General features: G+C 51.7%; 1 protein-coding gene across 1 annotated transcript in view; it reads left to right on the top strand.

Moving 5' to 3' along the window:
* The window catches only part of EML1 (EMAP like 1), a 78,535-nt gene extending 58,980 nt beyond the window's left edge, over positions 1–19,555 (top strand). The window contains exons 15-21 of the mRNA XM_049612175.1: positions 536–603; positions 2,878–2,966; positions 13,676–13,773; positions 13,879–13,966; positions 15,355–15,450; positions 16,663–16,793; positions 17,445–19,555. Of these exons, the coding sequence (XP_049468132.1) occupies positions 536–603; positions 2,878–2,966; positions 13,676–13,773; positions 13,879–13,966; positions 15,355–15,450; positions 16,663–16,793; positions 17,445–17,570 (696 nt within the window). The 3' untranslated portion in view covers positions 17,571–19,555. The remainder of the gene's footprint in view (positions 1–535; positions 604–2,877; positions 2,967–13,675; positions 13,774–13,878; positions 13,967–15,354; positions 15,451–16,662; positions 16,794–17,444) is intronic.
* Positions 19,556–22,173: the final 2,618 nt, after the last annotated feature.

The raw sequence follows: 22,173 nt of genomic DNA, 5'->3' as shown, positions 1-22,173 counted from the left end.
GCCAGATCCAAACCTGGACGTGCCTTACCCATCTTGAGATCCTTCCAGGGCTCCCGTGGTGTCCTTCCAGTGCTCCCGGCGGGCACTCGTCCAGCGTCCACTGTGGGCACTGGGCGCGCTGGCCATATTTCCAGGCAAATGAAGCGTACCATCAACAGGCCTACCGTTCAGTGTGGGGGTCAACCGAGTCCTCCTCCAAGACTTGGAGGGAGAGCGTTTACCTGTTGGCCTGTCATCTGATACCTGTAGGTCTCAAAAGGTAAAAGACAGGAAGAGAACAATTCTAAAGGGATACAAATTTCATATTATCGACGTGTGACCTTCGTCTAAGTAGGAAAGCGGTTTCCTCTCTTGGAGGGAAAGGAGACGTCTAGTTTAAATGGGACCACGTAGCCCTTTGGAAGAGCCGTGCGTGTGTGGGTGTGGGTGTGTGTGTGCACGCGTGTGAGTGTGTGTGTGTGTGTGTGTGTGTGTGTGTTTTCTGCAGTCGTGCTGTGTCTGGCCATCAATTTACACTTCCTTTAAAATATTTTAGGATCCAGCTCAGTCTTCTGGTTTTCATCCTTCAGGGTCTGTGGTTGCAGTTGGAACACTGACTGGGAGGTGAGTCCGCGTCAGCACAGCTCGTGCTCTCAGAGTGCATGGAAAAGAGGCCGCGGTCTGTGTTTCCCTGGGGACGGGCACGGCCTAGCTCTTGCTGTCTTCTCTCAGCTTCTAGCAACTGACCGAGGACTAAGTCACACCTCGAAAGTAACAGGACAGACAGGGGTCCTTTGCATTTGGGACCCTGGGAGACCCTTCTCCTAGAAAAGCCCCCCCCCCCCCGCCCCCGCCCCCGCCATCCACACACACGCACGTGCTTCCCGACAGTTTGGGGGCTCCGTGGAGCTCCTCAAGCCCTGACCTGCAGGCCGTGGGAGGAACCCCAGCTCTGGAATCGGGCGAGAAAGCATTTCGAAGCGCTGGGAATTTCCCAGTGCTTTCTCTTGCTGCCCTTTCAAAATTGCAGAAACTGCCCAGATCCTGAGCCTCAGATTCAGACTCGGCTAGCACTTTTGTACCAAGCGCCTCCGACATGCCAGGCCGTTGGTCTGCGCTTGAATCCCCGCTTTGCCGTGTCTCTGAGCCTCCGAGTTGTTGCTTTTTTATGAGTTGTGACGGTATTATCTGCCTAGCCACACGGTGCTGATGACTGGAGGCGGTGTCTAGAGCACTTTATGGGCTTGCCTGGCAGGCAGGGTCGGTGGTTACGGTTATCATTGATTTAAAAAAATGCAATATTTAAAAAATAAATAAATAAAATGCAATTTTTTTTTAAAAAAGTGCAATATTTTGATTGCACTTTGAGACTATGTGTCATAGTATATGTACTTATTGTGGTTTAATCCAAATATGCTTGGTGGTTTCCTACCATCCTCCCTCTCTAAAAAGCAAACCCCTCAGGCTCTGTTGTGATGACTACGGAGTGTGTATAAGGAAAGAGTAACCATTCGTAAGTCACAGGTAGCTGTGTCTTAAGAGTTGGGCATTTCATAGCCAACAGAATTCTTCATGAAAATGTTTGCATACACATATGCACAGACACACACACACACACGCTCACTCACTCACTCACTCACTCCTTCCTGTTAACTCTCCCGGGGCCAGTGGACACTTCAGACTCAGCAGGCTCTGATGAATGGCTCACAGCTGGTTATCACCAGACCTGCATGCTGACTATGGCAGCAGGACAGGGGATGGTGACGGTGTCGGGATGCTCAGAATCACAGACGAGGTCCTGCGGGCGGAAGAGATGGTGCGCAGAACCTGCCCCCCCCCGCCCCGCCCCCAGATATGCCTCCCACATCTCTGGTCCAAGTGCCGGCCTTAGCACTGGATGGGACAGTTCACGGGGCTGCAGAGCAGAGCCTGGTCAGCCCCAGCCTCTCCACTTCTGACGTTCTGACCTCTGTTAACGTTAAACAGACGTTAACGGTGAATGGTTGTTGAGGACGCAAGGAATCAGAGTCGAGAAGCCAAACCCACGATCCAGGGGCCGGCCCGTCCCATTGAGTGGTGGTGGTTGGGCCCAACTAGAAGGCAGGAAAACAGTGGTGCCGCGTGGCGGGCGTGCCCGTGGAACGCACGCCACCGGGGGTCACGTCACCGAGGTTTGAAACTGCCACAGCCGGGCACCCACGGTCCTTTTCGCCCCTGAGAGCCCTGCGGTCCAAGTGACTGCCCCCGCCTGAGAACACACAGGCAGGAGAGTGTGGTCATTCCACAGCTCACACTTACCGAGTACCGTGTCCTTGTCGGAGGAGACGAAGCTCGTCTGTACACGTCGTAGTTTGCTACACAGCGCAGCTGGGCCCCTGTCCTCATTTTACAGTTAAGGACCCGGAGCCCAGACCAGTCCTGCCCTTCCTCCGCTCCCTCCACCTTGCCGTCACCCGGCGGGTGCACGCCAGTGTTCACGGACGTTCAGACACCACGACGCTGTCCCAGCCCCAGCTCTGCACCCAGGCCAGGTCTCGGGCTAAACGCCCGTGCAGCCAGCCCCCTCACTGCTCCCTCTGGCCAGGCCCACCTTCCCTGCCCAGGGCTTTCCGCCCTTTTACGTGTAAGTGACAAAACTCAGACACCGAGGACCTGTCGCGACATTGGAACTGAATTGTTTCGAAGGGAAGCCAGCGTGCTGCTGCTTTCTTTAGGAAATGCTCGGGTGAAGGAACTCTCCTTTAAATAAAAGCTGGGAACAAGCATTCTTGTTGAGCAAAGAGTATTTTTCAGCAAGCCCTTAGAGTAATAGTTTTTAATAGTTCCTATCGATTGTAATAGTCTTCCTTCATCGTCTCACCAGACAACTTATTGTGCTTTTTCTCATGTTTCCAACAGGTGGTTTGTGTTTGACACGGACACAAAAGACTTGGTCACCGTTCACACGGATGGAAACGAACAGCTCTCCGTAATGCGTTACTCCCCAGGTCAGCGTGCAGACCGCCCCGCTGTGCGGCTGCAAAAGATGTGTGAAATTCCGTGTAGATGTCTTTTAAGGAAAAACTCTCACAAGACTCCTCAGAGCAAGTTTATACTGCACACAACTGTGGCATTCGGGTGTCCTCGTCCCCACTGTGGGTCCCTGTGCTTGGGGGTTTTTACCTCCTTACTGTGGAAAATGTCAAACGTAGGCAAAACTAGACCAGTTTGCATAATGAATCCCCGTATATTCGTGACCGGGCTGCAGAAGTTACGGACTCCCCGCCGACTTGTTCATCCAGAGCCCCACCCACCACCCCTTCCCATGTGATTTTGAAGCAGTTCCCAGACGTCTCGTCCTTTCATCTATTAATGTTGCTATATATAACCTTAAAAAGATGAAGCCTCCTTATTTTTTAAGAGCTTTATTTAGTTGTAATTTACAGACAGTACTTTACCCATAAGAGTACATTCAGTGAGTCTGGGTGAATTCATGCCGTTGTACAGCCGTAACCACAAATCAATTTAAGGACCTTTCTGGCACCCGAAAAGATCCCCCCCCCCCCGCCCCTTAGCAATTACTCTCTACTCTCACCCCTTAGCCTTAGGCAACCACTGATCTGTTGTTCTGTTCTATAAATTGCTTTTTCTGGACACTGTCATATACTACACAGCCTGTAGCATGTGGCTTCTTTTCCCTAGAATACTGTTTTCGAGATTAATTCATGTTATTATATGTGTATCAGTAGTTTATTCCTTTTTAGTTTTTTTTTTAAGTTTATTTTTTTGAGAGAGAAAGAGAGAGACATCGTGAGTGGGGGAAGAGCAGAGAGAGAGAGGGAGACACAGAACCTGAGCTGTCAGCACGGAGCCCGACGCGGGGCACGAACTCACGCACCGTGAGATCATGACTTGAACCAAAGTTGGACGTTTAACCGACGGAGCCACCCAGGCTCCCCAGTAGTCTATTCCTTTTCAATTGCTCGATAGAATAGATAGTATTCCATTCTGTAGACGTACCTCCGCGTGTTTATCCATCCATCAGTTAGCGGTCACATGGGTTGTTTCTGGGTTTTGGCTGTTCCCAACAGTGCCGCTGTGAACATGCATTATACGTTTCTTTGTAGCCATTTGTTTTCATTCCTCTGCGGTCAATTCCTAGGAGTAGGACCGGTGGATTGCACGGTAAATTTGTGTCTAGCATTGTATGAAGCTGTGCCAAACTGCTGTCCAGAGAGGCTGCACCGTTTTACGTTCCCGCCAGCAACGCATGAGGGTTCTGGTTTCTCCACGTTTCCACCAACATCTGGTAGTGCCTGCGCCTTTTAGGACGGCCGTTCTGGTAGGGGCGGAGTAGTATCCCGACGCGGTTTGATTTTGCATCTCTCCCACCGCTGGCAAAGATGCTGAGTCTGTTTTCCTGTGTCTGCCAGTCACTGCTGTCTCTTTGGTGAAATACCTTTGCAGATATTTGGCCTGTTTTTTTAATTAGGTTGTCTTACTCTTGCGTTGGAAGAGTGCTTTCTAGAGTCTACGTGGAAGTTCTTTTTTTCTTTTAATTTTTTTATGTTTGTTTATTTAGTGAGAGAGAGAGCAAGCCAGGGAGGGGCAGAGAGAGAGGGAGAGAGAAATCCCAAGCAGAGCCTTGATGCGGGGCTCGAACTACCAAACCGTGAGATCGTGACCTGAGCTGAAACCAAGAGTCGGACGCTCAGCTGACTGAGCCACCCAGGGGCCCCTACGTAGAAGTTCTTTCCCAGATGCACCGGGTGCAAATATCTGCCCCCAGTGTGTGACTTGTCTTTTCATCTTCTCAAAGGGGTCTTTTGAAGCAAAAGCTTTCAATTTTGGTGAGGTCCAGTTTGCCGTGTTTTTCTCTGATGGATCGTGACTTTGCTGTCAGACTCCGGTCATGAAGCGTTTCCCTGCTGCTTTGTTTTAGAAAGGTGTTTGTTTTGGCCTTGACGTTTAGTTGATTCTTGGGTATTGCAAGAGGCAAATGTTTAATTTGTTCTGCGTGTCGTTATCCACTTGTCCCAGCACCAGTCTCTCAAAGGGCAATCCTTCCCCTGTCAGATGATCTTCACACGCCTGTCAAAAACCCTGTGTTTATCCCATGCCAGTCCTATGCGATCTCAATGGCCGTCAGTTCGGAGTGAGTTGTTTTTTTTTTTTAATGTTTATTTATTTTTGAGACAGAGAGAGAGAGAGAGACAGTGCAAGCAGGGGAGGGACAGAGAGAGAGGGAGACACCGAATCCGAACCAGGCTCCAGGCTCCGAGCTGTCAGCACAGAGCCCGACACGGGGCTCGAACCCACGAACCGCGAGGCCATGACCTGAGCCGAAGTCGGACTCCCAACCGACTGAGCCCCGCCGGGCGCCCCGTAGTTCAGAGTGAGTTTTAAAGCTGAGCCGTTGAACTCCTCCAACTTTGCGGTGCCTTTTCAGAGTTGTTTTGGCCATTATAGGTCCTCACCATTCGTATATAAATTTTATAGTCAGCTCATCCATTTCTAACTTTAAAAAGTCTGCCACTGGGGCACCTGGGTGGCTCAGTCGGTTAAGCGTCCGACTTCAGCTCAGGTCACGATCTCACGGTCTGTGAGTTCGAGCCCCGCGTCGGGCTCTGTGCTGACTTCTCAGAGCCTGGAGCCTGCTTCCGATTCTGTGTCTCCCTCTCTCTCTGCCCCTCCCCCGTTCATGTGCTGTCTCTCTCTGTCTCAAAAATAAATAAACGTTACAAAAAAAATTTTTTTAAAGTCTGCCAGGATATTAATAGGGGTTATGTTGAATTTGTAGATCAGTACGGGGAGAATTGCTGATGTGACAGTGCTGAGTCTTAATCCTTGAGCACAGAATGTCCATTTATTCAAATCTTTTTTTCTCGGCATCGTTTCCATTTTCAGTGCACAAGTTACACTTCCTTTGTTACGTTTATTCCTAAGTGGTGTTATATCTTTTTTTTTTTTTAACGTTTATTTCTTATTGAGAGACAAAGACAGGACATGAGCAGGGGAGGGACAGAGAGAGGGGGAGACACAGGATCTGAAGCAGGCTCAGACTCACAAACCGCAAGATCATGACCTGAGCCAAAGTCAGATGCTTAGCTGACTGAGCCGCCCAGGTGCCCCTAAGCGGTATTATTTCTATGCCATTGTGAATGGAATTATTTTCTTAACTTTATTTTCAGAATGTTGGTTGCTAGCATAGAGAAATAAAAGTGACTTTTGCACATGGATCTTATATCCTGCAACCTTTTAAACTCCTTTATTAATCTTAGTAGTTGTGCGTGTGTACGTAAAATCCTTGGGATTTTCTTCATACAAGATCACGTCATCTGCAAAAAAGAGCGTTTTGCTTCTTCCCTCCCGATCTGGATGCCTTTAATTATTTCTTCTTTATTGCATTAGGCAGACCCTCCAATACAAGGTTGGAGAAGTGGCAAGAATGCAGCCCTGCCTTGCTCCCAGTTTTCGGGGAAGAGCTCTAGGTCATTCACCACGAAATATGATGTTACGTGCCCTTTAGCATGATGAGCAAGGGCCTTCCTACTCCTAATTTGTTTAGGGTTTTTATCAAGAATGGGTACGGGATTTTATCAAATGCTTTTCTTTTGTCAAATACATCTATTAAGATGACAAGGTGATTTTTTTAATATGGTCTGTTATATTAATTTTCAAATGTTGACCCAACCTCGCGTTCCTGGGACAAATCCCACTTGATCTTGGCATATCGTCCTTTTTAGATATCGCTGGATTCCATTCGTCAAGGATTTTCGCGTCTCTGTTCATGAGGGCTGTTGGTCTGTGTCTCTCTTTTCCTGTGATGGTTTTGTGTGGCATGGTTATGAGAGTGCTGCTGTCTTACAGAGAACGTTGGGAGATGCTCCTTCCTGGCTTATCTTCTGAAAGCGTATCTTAAGGATTAATGTTATTTCTTTATTAAATATCTGGTAGAACTCACGTGAATTTTGTGAACCATCTGGGCTTTTCCCAGATGTGGAAGGATTTTTAGTGATTAATTACTAATCCAGTGTCTTGTTGTAAGTCTCTTCCGAATGTTTGTTACTTCTTGAGCTGGCTTTGGTAGATTGTCCGTTTCATCTAAGTTGTCATAATGTGTTGGCACGAAGTCATTCCTGATATTTGCTTACAATCCTTTTAAATCTCTTGAGGTTGGCAGGGGGGTCTCCTCATTCATTCTTGATTCTGGAATCTCTGTCCTCTCTTTTCCTCTTGGTCAGTCTGTCAATTTTGTTGATCTTTTCAAAACAGCAACTCCTGTTTTTATCGATATTTCTTTTTTCACTGTTTTTCTTTATTTTCCCCCCTTCCTCTGCTTGATTAATATGTAGTTTGCTCTTCTTTTTTAGTTCCTTAAGGTAGATAAGCTTAGGTTACTGATTGGAGACCTTTCCTTTCTGGTATAGTTGTGTTTAAAGCTATAAATTTCCCCCATCAGCTCTGCTTCAGCCACATCCCATAAACTTTGATACGTTGTGTCTTCATTTCCATTCAGTGAAAAATATTTCCTAATTTCCTTAATGATTTCTTCTCTGGCCTGTGAGTTATTTAGACGTGTATTGTTTAATTTCCAAATAGTTGGGGGATTTCCCTTATTTTTTCCTGTTCTCTAATTTAACTTCATGGTGACCACAGAATGTGTTTTGTATGACTCTAATCACCTTCAATTCATTGAGACTTGTTTTTATAGCCTAACATGTGCTCTATCCTGGGCGACGTCCCAGGTATGCTTGAGAAGAATGTGTATTTAGGGGCGCCTGGATGGCTCAGTCGGTTGAGCCTCTGACTTCGACTCAGGTCACGATCTCACAGCTCGTGAGTTCGAGCCCCGCGTCGGGCTCCGTGCTGACAGCTCAGAGCCTGGAGCCTGCTTCGGATTCTGCGTCTCCCTCTCTCTCTGCCCCGAACCCACTCACCTTCTGCCTCTGTCTCTCTCAAAAAAATAAATAAATAAACATTTAAAAAAAAGAAAAAGAACGTGTATTCCACACTCCTGGGCGGAATGTCCTAGATAAGTCGGTTAGGACAAGGTGGTTAATGATCTTCAGAGTTAATGGATGGTGTTGTTCAGTTCATCTGTATCCCTGCTGATTTTCTGTCTGATTGTTCTGTCATTTGTTGAGAGGGAGGAACTGGAACCTCCAGCTGTTACTGTGGAATTGTTCATTTCTCTTACCTGCTCTCACAACTTGGCTTCATGTAGTTTCAGTGGACGATGGGACAGAGCTGGGCTCAGACACCTCAAGCCAGGAAGGCATCCTCTGCCAGTGGACGTGTGGGCAGGTAGAACGTGGCCAGATTCGGGCCGTTTCTAGGTCTGCCCGGCTTTCACTTCTGCTGTGCAGCCTCGGTGTGGCCAGGAGCGTCTGGGTAGCTGGGGGCCCCTCCTGCCTGCCACACAGCCTGCACGCAGCCTCCCGTCACCGGGAACAGGCTCGCTCCAGCCACAACCGTAACTGCAGGCTGGTAGAGCCATTGGCCCTCTCCGCTCAACCACCCTGGAGATCGTCACTTCTTCCGCCGACGGGGTTGCTGGGCGTGAGTGTCACCCGGGACTCTACGAGGAGTGAGCCGCTTGACCATAGAAACAGAGCCCCTGGTCCTCACAGCCAGCTCTGCCCTGCCAGACCCCCTGAGCCAGCCCGGCTGGAGGGGTGAGAACAGCCCCAGCCCCAGGCAGGCACACTGCAAGGCTCATACCGTTCTCACCCCAGATTCAGCAGTTTCTTTTATATATACGTGTTTGCTTATTTTTGAGAGAGAGGGAGGGAGAGAGCGAGCTAGTGGGGGAGGGGCAGAGAAAGAGGGAAACAGGACCCAAAGTAGGCTCTGCGCTGTCAGCACAGAGCCCAACGCAGGGCTCAAACCCATGACCCACGAGATCATGGCCTGAGCCGAGGTCTGACGCTTCACCCTCGGAGCCACCCACACGCACCCACCCCCCGCCCCAGATTCAGCAGTGTTTTAAGCATAAACGCTCCTCAGATGGTTTTATGTCTTTGGTCAATTTCCAGAGTCCTGACATGGTTATTTTTTGTCGGTTTTGTGCGTCTTTATGATTGCCGTATGGGGAGAGGATCTGCCAGGCTTCTCACTAGGCCACAGCTGGAAGTCCTGCCCGCTTATTTTTAGCACAGACACGGATCACTGTCACCTCCTCAACCCAAATTAGCGACAGCCTCTCCATATCATTAGCTATTCAGCCAGTATTCCAATTTTCAATTGGCTTTTTTTTTTTTAATGGTTTAAATTGGGTTCCAAAAAAGGCTCACACACAGTAATTGCTTGATATGTCTCTGAAGGCCCTTTTAATCCATAGTTTCTTGTGCTCGTTCTGTGCCCCCCCCCCCCCCACCCCACTCTCACCCTCGCCCTCTCCCGTGTGCGCTGTTGACTGACTGGTTGGAGAAACAGGCTCCGTTTCTCCCATAGCGTTTCCCACACTCTGGGTTTTGCCGAGTGCATCCCCGTGGTGTTGTTCAACGTGCTCCTCTGTCCCCTGTACCTCCTCTGACGTGATTTTTGGACCTAGAGTCTGGATTCCATTCAGGTTCAACATGTACCGGTGACTTCCTCCTACGGGAGACTCCTGTCTGCTCGTCTCACGTTCTGTGATATTAGCAGCTATTGGTGTCCAATGCCTAGATCCATAAGGGGCAGCAGGTGAGTGGTTTCCCAGTGTTCGATTTTCTTGTTCATTCATTAGATACAGTATTTCTGTAAAGAGAAACTGCTTATTGTCTCTTTTGTTACCCAACAGTATGGTAGCAGTCATTGAGGAAAGGCAAGGTAAACACCTGGTTTCTCTTGCTTTGTTTACCACTTTGGGAGATAATGAGTTTGTCCTCTGTACCCTCTAACAGTGTCCAGTCGGGGGGGGGGGGGGGCACCTGGGTGGCTCAGTCGGTTAAGTGTCCGACTCTTGGTTTCGGTTCAGGTCATGATCTCACGGTTGGTGAGTTCAAGCCCCATGTTGGGCTCTGCGCTGACGGTGCAGAGCCTGCTTAGAATTCTCTCTCTCTCTCTCTCTCTCTCTCTCTCTCTTTCTCTCTTTCTCAAATATAAACTAAGTGATATTTATTTAAAAAAAAAAAAAAAAACAGCGATCAGTTGGTGGTGATAGTTTGGGTGCCGTTGTGAACTTAAGTGCGTTTGCTGTGTTTCAGCCTGTGATAGTTATGGGTGGAATGGTTGATTCGCCACTGGCCAGCGGAAGCCACTTGGGTTTGGCCCCTGAGTCCTTCTGACCGCGTGGTGCCAGGAGCGCTCATTGATGCTGGGCAGGTCTTTGCTTCTGGGCCTTGTCGTTGTATGCTTGTGTCTTAGGAAGCGATGTTTTCCTGTGATATGCAGGATATTCAGCTCTGTGAGCACTCTCGGAAACAGCAGTTTTGGGGGCGCCTGGGGGGCTCAGTCGGTGAAGCGGCCAGCTTCAGCTCAGGTCATGATCTTGTGGTTTGTGGGTTCGAGCCCCACATCGGGCTCTGTGCTGACAGCTCAGAGCCCGGAGCCTGCTTCGGATTCTGTGTCTCCCTCTCTCTCGCTCTCTGCCCCTCCCCCACTCACGTTCTCTCTTTCTCTCTCTCAAAAATAAACATTTAAAAAAGAGAGAGAGAAATAGCAGTTTTGAACTGCTGCTTCTCTGTATGAATCCTCTGTTTTATAAGCTGATTGATAGCAGTCCCTACCCCATGGTAGGGCTGTGTCCTTGATCTCTACAGGTAATAACGTTGTAGAAGGAGCACCCCTTCCAGACGTGTTTTCCATGCGCCCGAACAAAGTTCGTAACTCCTCACCCTAAACAGACAGCCTGGAACCTTTTCTCGATGTTGAGAAGGAGCTTACTCAGCTCAGAATGCCTTTCATTCTTGATGTTTTAAGTATCGTATTTCGTTCTGTTAATTCTGGCCGATATTCTGCCTCCTTCTCTGTGTTTTATGTGGTTCTCATCATTTTCTTGTTATTTGGAGTGTCTGTGAAGTGGAAAAGGCCCTCATCTACACCCTCTTGTCCTAGAAAAGCCCTCAGATACCTGTCAGCTCTTGCTAAGACGAGCAGAGTCCTTTGGGGAATATGTTTGCCTTTCTTGTCAGTTGTGCTAATGACCATCCCCTGGAGATCAGAGAGCCCTTTTTACGGCAATCCTGCTTCTCAGGCTTTGGAGTCATTGAGTAGAGGCTGTGTGGGGCAAGATGATGGCCCTAGGCCAGACCAGGGCAACGTTTCTTCATTAACCAGGTGACCCTTGTCTCAAGATGGCTTCGTACACCCACGTTCATAGCATCATTACTCGCAGTAGCTAAACTGTGGAAACAACCGAAGTGGCCGTCAGTAGATGGATGGATAAGCAAAATGTCGTATAAGCATTCGACAGAATATTACCCAGTCTTTACTTTTATTAGTTTTTAAAAATTTATTTACTTTTGAGAGAGAGAGAGAGAGAGAGAGAGAGAGAGAGTAAGCAGGGGAGGGGCAGAGAGAGAGGGAGACACCAAATCCGAAGCAGGCTCCAGGCTCTGAGCTGTCAGCACAGAACCCAACGCGAGGGTCAAACCCACGAACCATGAGATCATGACCTGAGCCAAAGTCGGACGTTCAACCGACTGAGCTAACCAGGTGCCCCTATTACCCAGCCTCTAAAAAGAAGGAAATTCTGGGGCACCTGGGTGGCTCAGTCGGTTAAGCGTCCGACTTCGGCTCAGGTCATGATCTTGCAGTCAGTTGAGTTCGAGCCCTGTGTCGGGCTCTGTGATGACAGCTCGGAGCCTGGAGCCTGCTTCCGATCCTGTGTCTCCCTCTTTCTGCCCTTCCCCCACTCACACTCTGTGTGTGTCTCTCTCTCAAAATAACATAAACGTTAAAAAAATTTTTTTTAAAGAAGGAAATTCTGACACCTGCTTCTCCAATCAGATGAGGACGTTACACCGAGTGGAAGACAGCAGACACAAAAAGACAGATATTGTGTGATCCCACTTACATGAGGCACTTAGAGTGGTCAAAACCCTAGAGCTGGAGCCACCAAGAGTGTGACAAATGGTTCCATTCTGCAAGTGACCTCATTATTTTAGAGTTAACAGATGATAAGGTAGATAGTTCTTATCTTGAGATCATTTGCCAAGGGATGTTCAAGCCAGCACGCCGACTCGTCACGTGGCAGACTTTCAGCCTTTCTTTACCCTTGAGCTGGGTCACAGGGGCAGTGGAATTAACAACAAAATGCTGGGGCTTTGGAGTCCGACTGCCCGGGTTCGATTCCCAGCTTCCATAAACCTGTATCACCTTGAGCAAGTTACTTTACTATGCATGCCTCCGTTTCCTCTCCCGAAAATGGAGATGTTAGTGTCTACCTGCCGGTAGGGTTTATGAGGTTTGAATAAATGGGTGTGGGATGAGTGTAGAATAGTACGTAGTGGACACTTAGGATTCGGTAGTCGTTGCCATCGGCATTTAGCGTCTGTCATCAGTATTGCCGGGGCCCGGTCACTTAGAGGAGTCAAGTGGATGTGGTTCCCATGCGGCTCTCCGGCCTTCTCGAGAACTGTCAGCAGCTGACCGTGCCCTTCTCCAGGCCCCTGCTGTCTTGGCCCAGTTTACTCTGTTCCATTAGGACTCCTGCTCTGGACGGGCCGACTTGGTGTTGCCAACGCCCTTATTTTGCGCTGGCCTGGGCTAGGACTCCCGGCAGTGCCGTTCCCTGCAGGACTCCATATCTTGGGAGAAGGAAAATCTGATGAAGGAGGTGGGGGCGGGCGCCTTTATTGAAGCCTTATGATGGGCCGGTGACCGCCAGGACCTTTACAAATGCCGTCAAGGGAACCCTCTGAATTGCTTGTAGAAAGGCACCGTGGGTCGTGCTTTGTAGATGGAGGGACTGGTGCTCAGAGCAGGGGTGCGTCCACAGCCCCCAAGCTCGTGTGCAGAGCCCCCCGCTACTCTCCGCCCCATTCTGGGCCTCAGGGTTCCCCCCCCACACACGCGGTTCCTGTCCCCTTCCTTCTGGTTCCTGCACTCAGGATAGCCTGACCATCTCTGGGTTAGTGGCTCACGCCTCACTTCCTTCCCGGTATTTCCATTTCTGCCCCCTCTGCCTTCACACGTGGCAAGTTCAGCTGCCAACTGCCAGCGCTGGATCTGCTTTCGTGTTACATTGACTCCTTCCTCCCTGTGTTTCCACACAAGCTCCAAAGCCCAATCCCTTAGTCCTTCCTGAGGCCAGAGACCCAGGTGAAAGTGGCAACTGGAAGGGAGGTGGGAGGGGCCTTCCAGGCAGAGGTGAGGCAGGGCAGGGGGTGTAGGAGGGAGGACAGCGCGCAGAGGTGAGGCAAGAGGCACCTGCAGGGTAGGGGCGGGTGAGAACAGTGTGTGCGGAGGTCCGAGAGCCTGGCACATGGTGAGGAGCAAGGTGGCCACATCCTGGAGGGCCCTGTGGGCCACCAAGGGAATGAGTCTCATCCTTCTGTGTCGGAGGGGCAGGGATAGGGTTCGTGAGGGGAGAGATCTGGTCAGGAGCAGATTTTCCAAAGACAGCTTTGCAAGTGGTACAGGACTCCCTGAAAAGCAAACTTTGCTCTCTGAATGGAGTCATTGATCTGGCTATTTTCTTTCTAAATCTGTCACGCAAGCTAGCATCATCCCTCGTCATTGACGAGAGTTTATTTTTACCAATGGAAATGTCACCTGCGTATTTTTGCAGACGGGAACTTCTTAGCAATCGGCTCCCACGACAACTGCATCTACATCTACGGGGTCAGCGACAATGGGAGGAAGTACGCTCGCCTTGGCAAGTGCTCGGTAGGCGTTCTCACCGTTTCCGTGGAGACGGCTGTGGGCCTCACGGGTCAGTAGTGCCAGGAACGTCCGAGGCAAGTGACACGCACCCTGCTTTCTCTCCCCCAGGGTCATTCCAGCTTCATTACTCACCTGGACTGGTCTGTGAACTCACAGTTCCTCGTGTCCAATTCCGGAGACTATGAAATCCTTTACTGTGAGTAGCACCCCGGGACGTGTCTGGGTTCAGATCACAGACAGCGTTCACTCTGAGACGACTTCCCCGACGTCCTGGGCACGTAGCATCATCTCCAGGCCTCGGTTTCTTTTTCAGTAAAACGGGAGTTGGGCAGGACAGCCTCCAAGGCCCTTCCCGCCGCTGAGATACTTGGGGGCTGGGGCCGACCTGGGTCCCTGTGGAGCGGAAGACCCAAGGCTCCAAAGAGGAGGGGGCCAAATCCTAGAGGGAGAGGCCCGAGGGGCACGATTGTGGCAGAAGCGAGGGGGCAGAGCCATCACAGCAAGAGGGACCCTTGTGAAGGCATCCCTCCAAGAAGGCAGAGACTGACGTCTCCCCTGCCTGGGGGGCCGGGGGCTGGGGCGCCCTCCTCCTTCTCTCCCCACCCCTCCTGGCAGTGTCTGTGTCCAGGCAGGACCAGGGAACGGGGAGGAGGAGAAGGGCCGGCACTCACTGAGCACGTGTAACATACGGTGCTCTGCTTCCTCCAATGCTTGCCAAGCACCTGCCGTGTGCCCAGCTCCGGGCTGAGCACAGGGCGTCATGGGGGATGAGGAGGTCCCAGTTTCCACCCCGCTAGGTGATACTAAAAAATGCCCCCAAATTTACTTACCTGTTCTGTCGTGATCCACAGCTCTCCCAGGCCTATCCCATTTTGTAGACGGGAAATCCGGGTTCAGATACGAGGCCATAGGCATCGAGAGCCACTGGTCCAGAGGCAGCCGTCCACGTGCTGAGGGAGCCGGGCAGGCGGGGCTGCTGGCGGTGGAGGAAAGAGGGAAACAGCATGTGCCAGGACCACACCTCCCCCCCACAGGCCAGGCGGCACGGTCCTCCCTCCCCACCCTCTGAGGCCCGGCCTGACACAGGCCAGAAGTGGGGGGACACAGGTCAGGGGCCTAGAATCTCCTCTTCTCAGACATGGTCTCATACTTTGAGTTCCCATCTGAGGAATAAATAAATCGCCTGGGTATGACTGGTGTCCGTCACTAACTCAGGGCTGAAGGGGTGTGTGTGTGTGTGTGTGTTGGGGGATAGCTGGGGAGCCTGACAGCAGGCAGGGCCCTGAGCAGGGAGGCAGTGAGCAGGTGGAGGCACCCGGGACAGTCAAAGGACAGAGAAACCAGGCTGCAGGAAACAGACCCAGAGAAGAAGGTAGGAGGTGCTGTCCCCCCAGCCCCGCTGAGTCCCCAGGGCTTGGGCACAGTTCCCGCTGTGAGCACAGCTCCCGCAGGGCCGGGAAGGGGCAGGGGTCCCACTCCACAGGCCTCTGTAGCGGCCGGGGCACGCCTGTAGGGCCAGCCTGGTCAGGGGAGGAGAGGGGACTTGGGTGTGGGTGTCACCAGACTTGGATTTGCTTTTTCCAGGGGTGCCCTCTGCTTGTAAGCAAGTCGTAAGTGTGGAAACCACGAGAGACATCGAATGGGCTACGTACACCTGCACTTTGGGGTTCCATGTCTTTGGTAAGTTTTCTACAGCTTTCGTTCAGTTCAAACGTAAGATATATCCACTTGCAGAATATTTCTCTCATAGTCGTGAACTCTCACGGCCCCCACTTCTGTCAGACCCCTCCGATGCCACGTGAGCCCTGCAAGGACACTCGCCCTGCAGCTCCCAGGGGAAGGGCCAGGCGAGAACCGGGAAGATAGGTTTTCACCCTTTTCAATTGTATGAAGCTAGTCCTGACATAAATGCTCTAGGATCTTCTCATTCGAGGTTGTGCCAGACTTCCTGGGGAGATGGGCCAGATGGCACTCAATCCACGTATTTATCATTTGTTAGAATTATTATATTGTCTCGTTTCTTTAAGTGAATTTCCTACTTCCTTTAAAGGTCGGATCGGAATATATTTATAAACGATCTCAAGTAAATTACCACCGTTTAGTAGAATAAGAAAGAAAAGACGGTATTTATCATCTCTTTATGTAAGACCATGAGTCAGTAAGTTGATCAGAACTGCACAAATTTCTTTAGAGCTGGCATTTTGTCATCCTCTGGTATAAGTGGTAGGGACCCCGGGTTTACCCTCCAGTTGAGAAACGGATGCACATCCAGCTGTCTCATATCCAAAGTCATTGGGACCAAAAGCGTTTCCCGGAGCGACGGTCAGGAGACACTACCCTGCCCCGGACCAGGCTCCAGGCCTATGGCAGGCAGCACTGCACCTGCCAGATGCTACCAGGCAAGCCGCAGCCCCAGAGAGCTGACACCAAGGCCCAGGCAGGGTTAAAAAGTCCTTTGGAGAGACTGTCACATATAAAGAGTTACCGCGAAAAAACAAAAGTTAGGAAACTGCAGGCTGAGGACTAGTCGGCTTCCTCTCAGGTGCTTTGAGAATAGAGGAAAGGCACTGGGTCCAAAACCAGGGTTTCTGGCACTGCCTCTGCTGTAGGGTCAAGAAGGGGCCCCTGAAAGATGTGATGGCCCAGAAAGCCCGCCATGGCTGCTCCCATGCGGTGGAACCGACTACGCATTGAGGGGTGACCTGGGAGAGGTCTGGCGTGAGATGACCGCGGACAGGCTAGGAGCCGGGTCAGAGCGCTCTTTTGGCCCTGCCTTCGAAACCCAGGGGCTTTCGGCCATCTTATCTCCTTGAGAGCTCGGTGGCAGTCCCCGTGCAGTGTGGCCTAGTGCTTCTGGAGTTTTCGGTGCTCTGTCTGTGGTCTTCATTTTAGGAGTGTGGCCAGAAGGCTCGGACGGAACCGACATCAACGCTGTCTGTCGGGCCCACGAGAGAAAACTCCTGTCCACCGGCGATGACTTCGGCAAAGTGCACCTCTTCTCTTACCCCTGCTCACAGTTCAGGGTAAGGTCCTCTGGACTGACCCTGCCCTCGGGGCGCGTGCGTTCTGGCCTGAACTGGCTGTTCGGGAATGGATAATTGATATAAAGGCACCGTGAGGGAACCTGCCGGTCGCACGTGCAGACGTGACCCTGTCATCTCGCTGTCCTAGAGCTCTTCCGGGCTCCCCGCTGCTCTCTGGGGAGAACCTGCACCCACGAAGCCCTTCGAGCTGCCTTGTCTACCTCGGTGGCTTCCTTCATGGGCCTCACGCCTCTCCCCTCACCAGGCTCTCCCTGCTCCTGCCCCATCCCTGCTGAGCTGAGCCAACACCAGTGCCCAGAACCCCCTTCCTTGCCCTTCCCAGACCTGACGTCCTCCGGCCTTCACCCTCAACCCCTGGCCCTGCTGGGTCCCTCCCTTGGGCTGGCCCCATGCCTGGTACAGCCCCCTGGTACTGAACATGTCCCAGCCCGGAGCAGTCATCTGCCTGTGTCTGTCCCCCAGCCAGGCCAGATTCTCGGTGTACAGGGAGGGCCTCTGTGTCGTTTATCTCCACGTCCCTCCTGTGCAGGTGCACAGGTGAGAGCTGCTGAGTGAGGGAGGAATTCTAGCACCTTCCGACTGCACATGGTGCGCTCTGGGCTAAGCTCTTTCTGTGTCCTTCTTCCCCAGGCTCCTAGCCACATCTACGGTGGACACAGCAGTCACGTCACCAACGTCGACTTCCTCTGTGGCGACAGCCATCTCATCTCCACGGGTGGCAAGGACACAAGCATCATGCAATGGCGGGTCATTTAGTCCCAGCGAGAACCACGGGGAGCAGAACAGGGGCCGGCACGGACTCGTGCTCCGCCCCGCCACTGTGATTTCTGTTTTGTTTGAGAAGTTCTGACAAACCTCAGGAAAACCACTCCCTCTACCAGTCACCTTAGCTTAGCGCACCAGTGAGCGTCACACCGGATCAGTGGTTCACGGTTCTCCTCTGTTGTACAGTCTATAAAACAGTGCACATTTAATACTAAAAAAGATGCCAAGGTTTACATTACGGCGATAGCAACAGAAGTGACTGGCATGTCCTTCGTAACTTTTCTACGAACCCTTCAAACCTGGTCACAGAATGCCTTTTAAAATATTGTACATAGGCTTTCCTATTTCACCATCTGGCTCGCCAAGTCAAGTATTTATGAAAACGATGAGGTACCGCATTGTGATCGCTGTTGGCTAATTGGTCCTGAGAAGGATAAACCGAATGTGAAAGGGGGTGGGTGACTGATTCGCACAGCTGGATCAGGCAGTGCAGATAGGACTTCATTGGGCTACGTTTTCTAAGGGTTCGCTCAGTCCTCCCTCTGGGAGGCTGAGGCGAAAGGGGTTGTATTCTCCTTTGCGTGAAGCAGATTGTGCTCCAGGTCAATTAAGTATTTCAGCAGGGCATATAGGCATTGCAGAGTTTCAGTCACACTGTCTGCCTGACCGGATGCAGTCAGCCGCTTCACACCCTTCTGTTCCCCACTCACGTGGCCTGGAGAGTGGCAAAGGCATTGAGCCACCTTCCTCTGTATAGTAATTGGCATGATACGGCATTGTGCTTGTATAGGACTATAGCAGTTCCTAATAAATACAGAAGGCTAGGCTTTACTATTTTATGCTCATGGACATTGTATATTTGTATTTTAAGACCAAGTAGACCAAGTCAAAACGGTATCTCTTAAGTGTACAATAAACCCACAGCGGGGAGAAGTTCCGGAAGGTTCCACCAGGTACCAAGGGCAGCTTCTTTTCCTGTCTCTTGTGCCTGGATGGCTCATTACGCTACAAAATAAGATTGCGTTCTGACGAGTAAAACACAGATGGCACACATTTGTCAAGAAGGCCTTATCCATTTGGACTGTGTGACAGATTGAAATTTATTGTTTACATTGGGGAATGTATCTCAGATTTTAAAATAGAAGAGTAATAAACAGACTTCAAAACAAATGCTAAGATTTCTACTTGTTCTAGGCCAGGAAATGAGTGGAATTATCCGACCTCCACGGTGCTGGTTATTCAGAGTGGCTGATTAAGCACAACACTTGGAAGCATTTCCATCACAGCTCCCGCCTGCTGCGGACGGGCAGGGCACCGGTAACCAGCGCGTGTTAACGATGAATCTGTTTGTATGTATCCTTATCAAATATATTCTATGACGAAATTAAATCTGAAAAGGATTTCTTATCGACCTATAATCATGAAACTATATAAATTAAAAGATTTAAAATTAGATACGATTCACACTATATTCTGTTCCACATACATATTTTTTTTTCTCACCTGGGTCATTGGCAAATGACACTGTCGTTTGCGTACGGTGTGGAAGCCAGTGATCAGATCAGATGCCCTTGAAGAATTCGGCTTGCGGTCGCCTGGCTGGCTCAGTCGGAGGAGCACGTGACCCATGATCCCGGGGCTGTGCGTTCGAGCCCCACGTGGGGGGTAGAGACTGCTAAAATAAATAAATAAATAAAACCTTTTTTTTTTTTTTAATTCAGCTTACTTACCATACCTAGTTGTTATTTTACTTGGTTATGTAATACCGGCAAAAATGATGATCTTCACATTCAGAATGGGGGGCATACCCAGCTCAGGGAAGGGGAAGGGGACCCATTTATTGAATCGTGAGCTAGAAGATCTACTTTTATTTCTGTACACTTCCGTTGTTCTCCAGGCTCAGTCATGGAAAAAGGATATTTATATACACTATTCCCTATTACTGTCATCGTCACATTTGTCTGCATTTTAAATGGAATTCTTTAAACAGCCCAGTATGAGCCTCGCAGGCATTCATCACTCACTGGTTCACTCATCAGTAGGGCCGGCGGTGGTCAAGGACCCCCACTGTTCCCTGTGGGGCGACGAGGCCCTGACCCTCCAAGACCCCGCTGGGACAAGAGGCCCCGGACGCAGAGGCGGATGCCAGGCCTCTTCCTCCCAGTGGCCGCGGCCACATCAGCTCAGCATGGCTGCGGAGGGTGACCGCTGTCGCCCTGATCTCGGTGAGGTGCGGCCGGCGCGGACCAGGCTGCGGCGGCGGAAGGGGAGAAGCGAAGGGAGGGTCCGAGGGAGGTTTAGCGGGGAACGTCGGCAGGTGAAGGGTCGCGTGTGGGCCGGGGGGTGAACCCGGCTCCCCGACTCTTCTGTGATCAGATGGCCGCGCCCCTGGCGAAGACACACAGGGCACTGCAAGTTGGAAAGAGGAGAATGAGCCGGTCCTGGGACGGATGCGGTGAGGCGAGGGGCCTCTGTGACATCCGAGTACAAAATGCAGAAGTAGGTGTTCGGCCTGCAGGCTCCGAGCAGAAATCCAGCGGCAGGTGTCACCGCGGGGCTCTCCACAGAAGGCCTCCGTGGCCGAGACTGCAGGGAGCTGGTCCGGCCAGGCGAGGAGAGGGCCTCTGACCCAGCCAAGGGCGCTGGGGATTCCACGGCCCGCAAAGGGGCGCCTTGAGGAAGGCCAGGAGAGCGATGGTCCACCCAAGGGCCCACTCAGGCATCTTCCCGACCCCCCAACTTTGTTGAGCCACTACTCCCGCTGCCCAAAGTTGCACGTTCTACCCGTTAATCGTTTTTTTCTGCGATCTGGGAACAGACTCCCATCCTGGGAGCTTCAAGGCAGAGAAGCGCGTTGAAGGAGCAACGTCTGAGTCCCTCTGGCCTCCTCGGACCGGGTCCGTCTAATCGCACAACTGGGGAGGCAGCTGTTTGGTGAAAACGAGCACGAAACGTGTACTTATTACAAGGTAGAAACGGATTCCCGGTTCTTCCTACTGACACGGTGGTTTGCTCCCTTTGAACTTTATGGACAATGTCAAACGTCCACAAAAGTAGTGAGAGCCTCCCACGGGGCTTCGAAAGTTACCGACGTTCGGAGAATCTTGATTCCTCTGCGTCCCCTGCTTTTGGGGGCGGGGAGGACAGGAGTGTTTTCAGAGCAGGTCCAGGCCCGCAAATCATTCACCTGTGAATAACTTGAGCCTGCCGCTTTGAGGAGAACAGCTTATTTTCTGTAACCGCCGCAACACCATCACGGCTGCCGAACTGAACAGTGATGGCTTGTGGTCCGGTACCCAGCCCGCGTTCAAATGTCTCAAGTTGTCAACCCAGCCACGTCTCCCTGCCAGGCACCGCCCGGGGCCACCATACAACCAACCTGAGTACAGGACACACAGCCCGCCTCCAAGCCTGGGGGTGGGGCCCAAGCCCACACGGGCAGCTTAGCTCAGGACGATTCTCCAGAACCCACTTCTGCCCCCCCTCCCCCAGCTCGCAGCCAGTCTGCACCCTGCCCCTCCCACGCCCTGCCCCTGGTCCCCTGGGGAAACTCCCCTTCTGGGTCACCCAGCCTGGATCCTTCCCGCCTCGGCTGGCAGGTGAGACCCAGATCGGCGGGACACAGGGAGCAAGCCGCTCGCTCAGAAACCTGGGCTCCCCTTGGAGGGAGGAGCCCGGTTCACGGGCAGCAGAGTTCCAGCCCCTCCACTCTCTCCCGGGCGTCTCAAGAAGAGGACACAGGCTCCTGCCACCGTGGGGCCGGGAACCCGGGGTTGGCATACACACTTTCCTGCTATCTTTGGTCACATGAGCACCCCACACTCAGGAAACCTAAGGGAGGGGTGAGGTTGAGGGCTGCAGAACACAGAATTTTCCGGAGCTCATAAGGTGGATGAGTTAGCAACAAATTTGGTTATTTGGGCTGAGAGCAAAGTAGGTGCTGGAGTAGCCAAGAAATGAAGACTGAAAAAAGCAATCCTCAAGGCTAGAAACCTAAAGCCCACCTCCCCTCCCCAGGCCGCCACTGGCTGCGGGTGCGCCACCTGGTGGAAGAAAAGAAAACAGCCGGCTTCTCTGCCTCCCGCCTGCCCGCCCAACCGGGTTCTGACCTCGTTCCACTGCGAGTGTGGAGGAGAAAGGAAAACGCTTCTATGACGACGAGGATTTCTACTCCTGGATGGAGCAGGTGATTCAACCGGCCCTCCTCAAGGAGCTTTCAGAGGTCCTCGGAGAGCTCCAACATTGCAGGTGGTCTCACCCGGGTCCCCCTCACCTGGGTAAAGGTGTTCCGAGTGGTAGCTTCTTCCCCTCCACCCCTCCAGGAGTTCCTGTGGACAGGATCCAAGATGACTCCACCCGGGTTCTCTGTGCCTCCCGTGCCCTGACACCAGTGTGGGGGGCGGTTACTTCCTCCCACACACAGCCTTCTCTGGGCTTCTGGATGAGAGTCACCTCCTGCCTTTAGATTTTCAGCCATCAGTCTACCAATGGCAGGGGACACACGCCAAGGGCTCCAGGGGCTTGGTGTGAGAGAGGAGCAACCCCACCCCTCCCTCTTGGGAGAAAGGAGTCTGGGATCAACAGCTCAACTTGG

This window comes from Panthera uncia, assembly GCF_023721935.1.
Source record: "Panthera uncia isolate 11264 chromosome B3 unlocalized genomic scaffold, Puncia_PCG_1.0 HiC_scaffold_1, whole genome shotgun sequence".
Classification (NCBI taxonomy): domain Eukaryota; kingdom Metazoa; phylum Chordata; class Mammalia; order Carnivora; family Felidae; genus Panthera; species Panthera uncia.
Note: the sequence above shows the minus strand (reverse complement) of the source record. Positions and strands in the feature narration are given on the sequence as shown.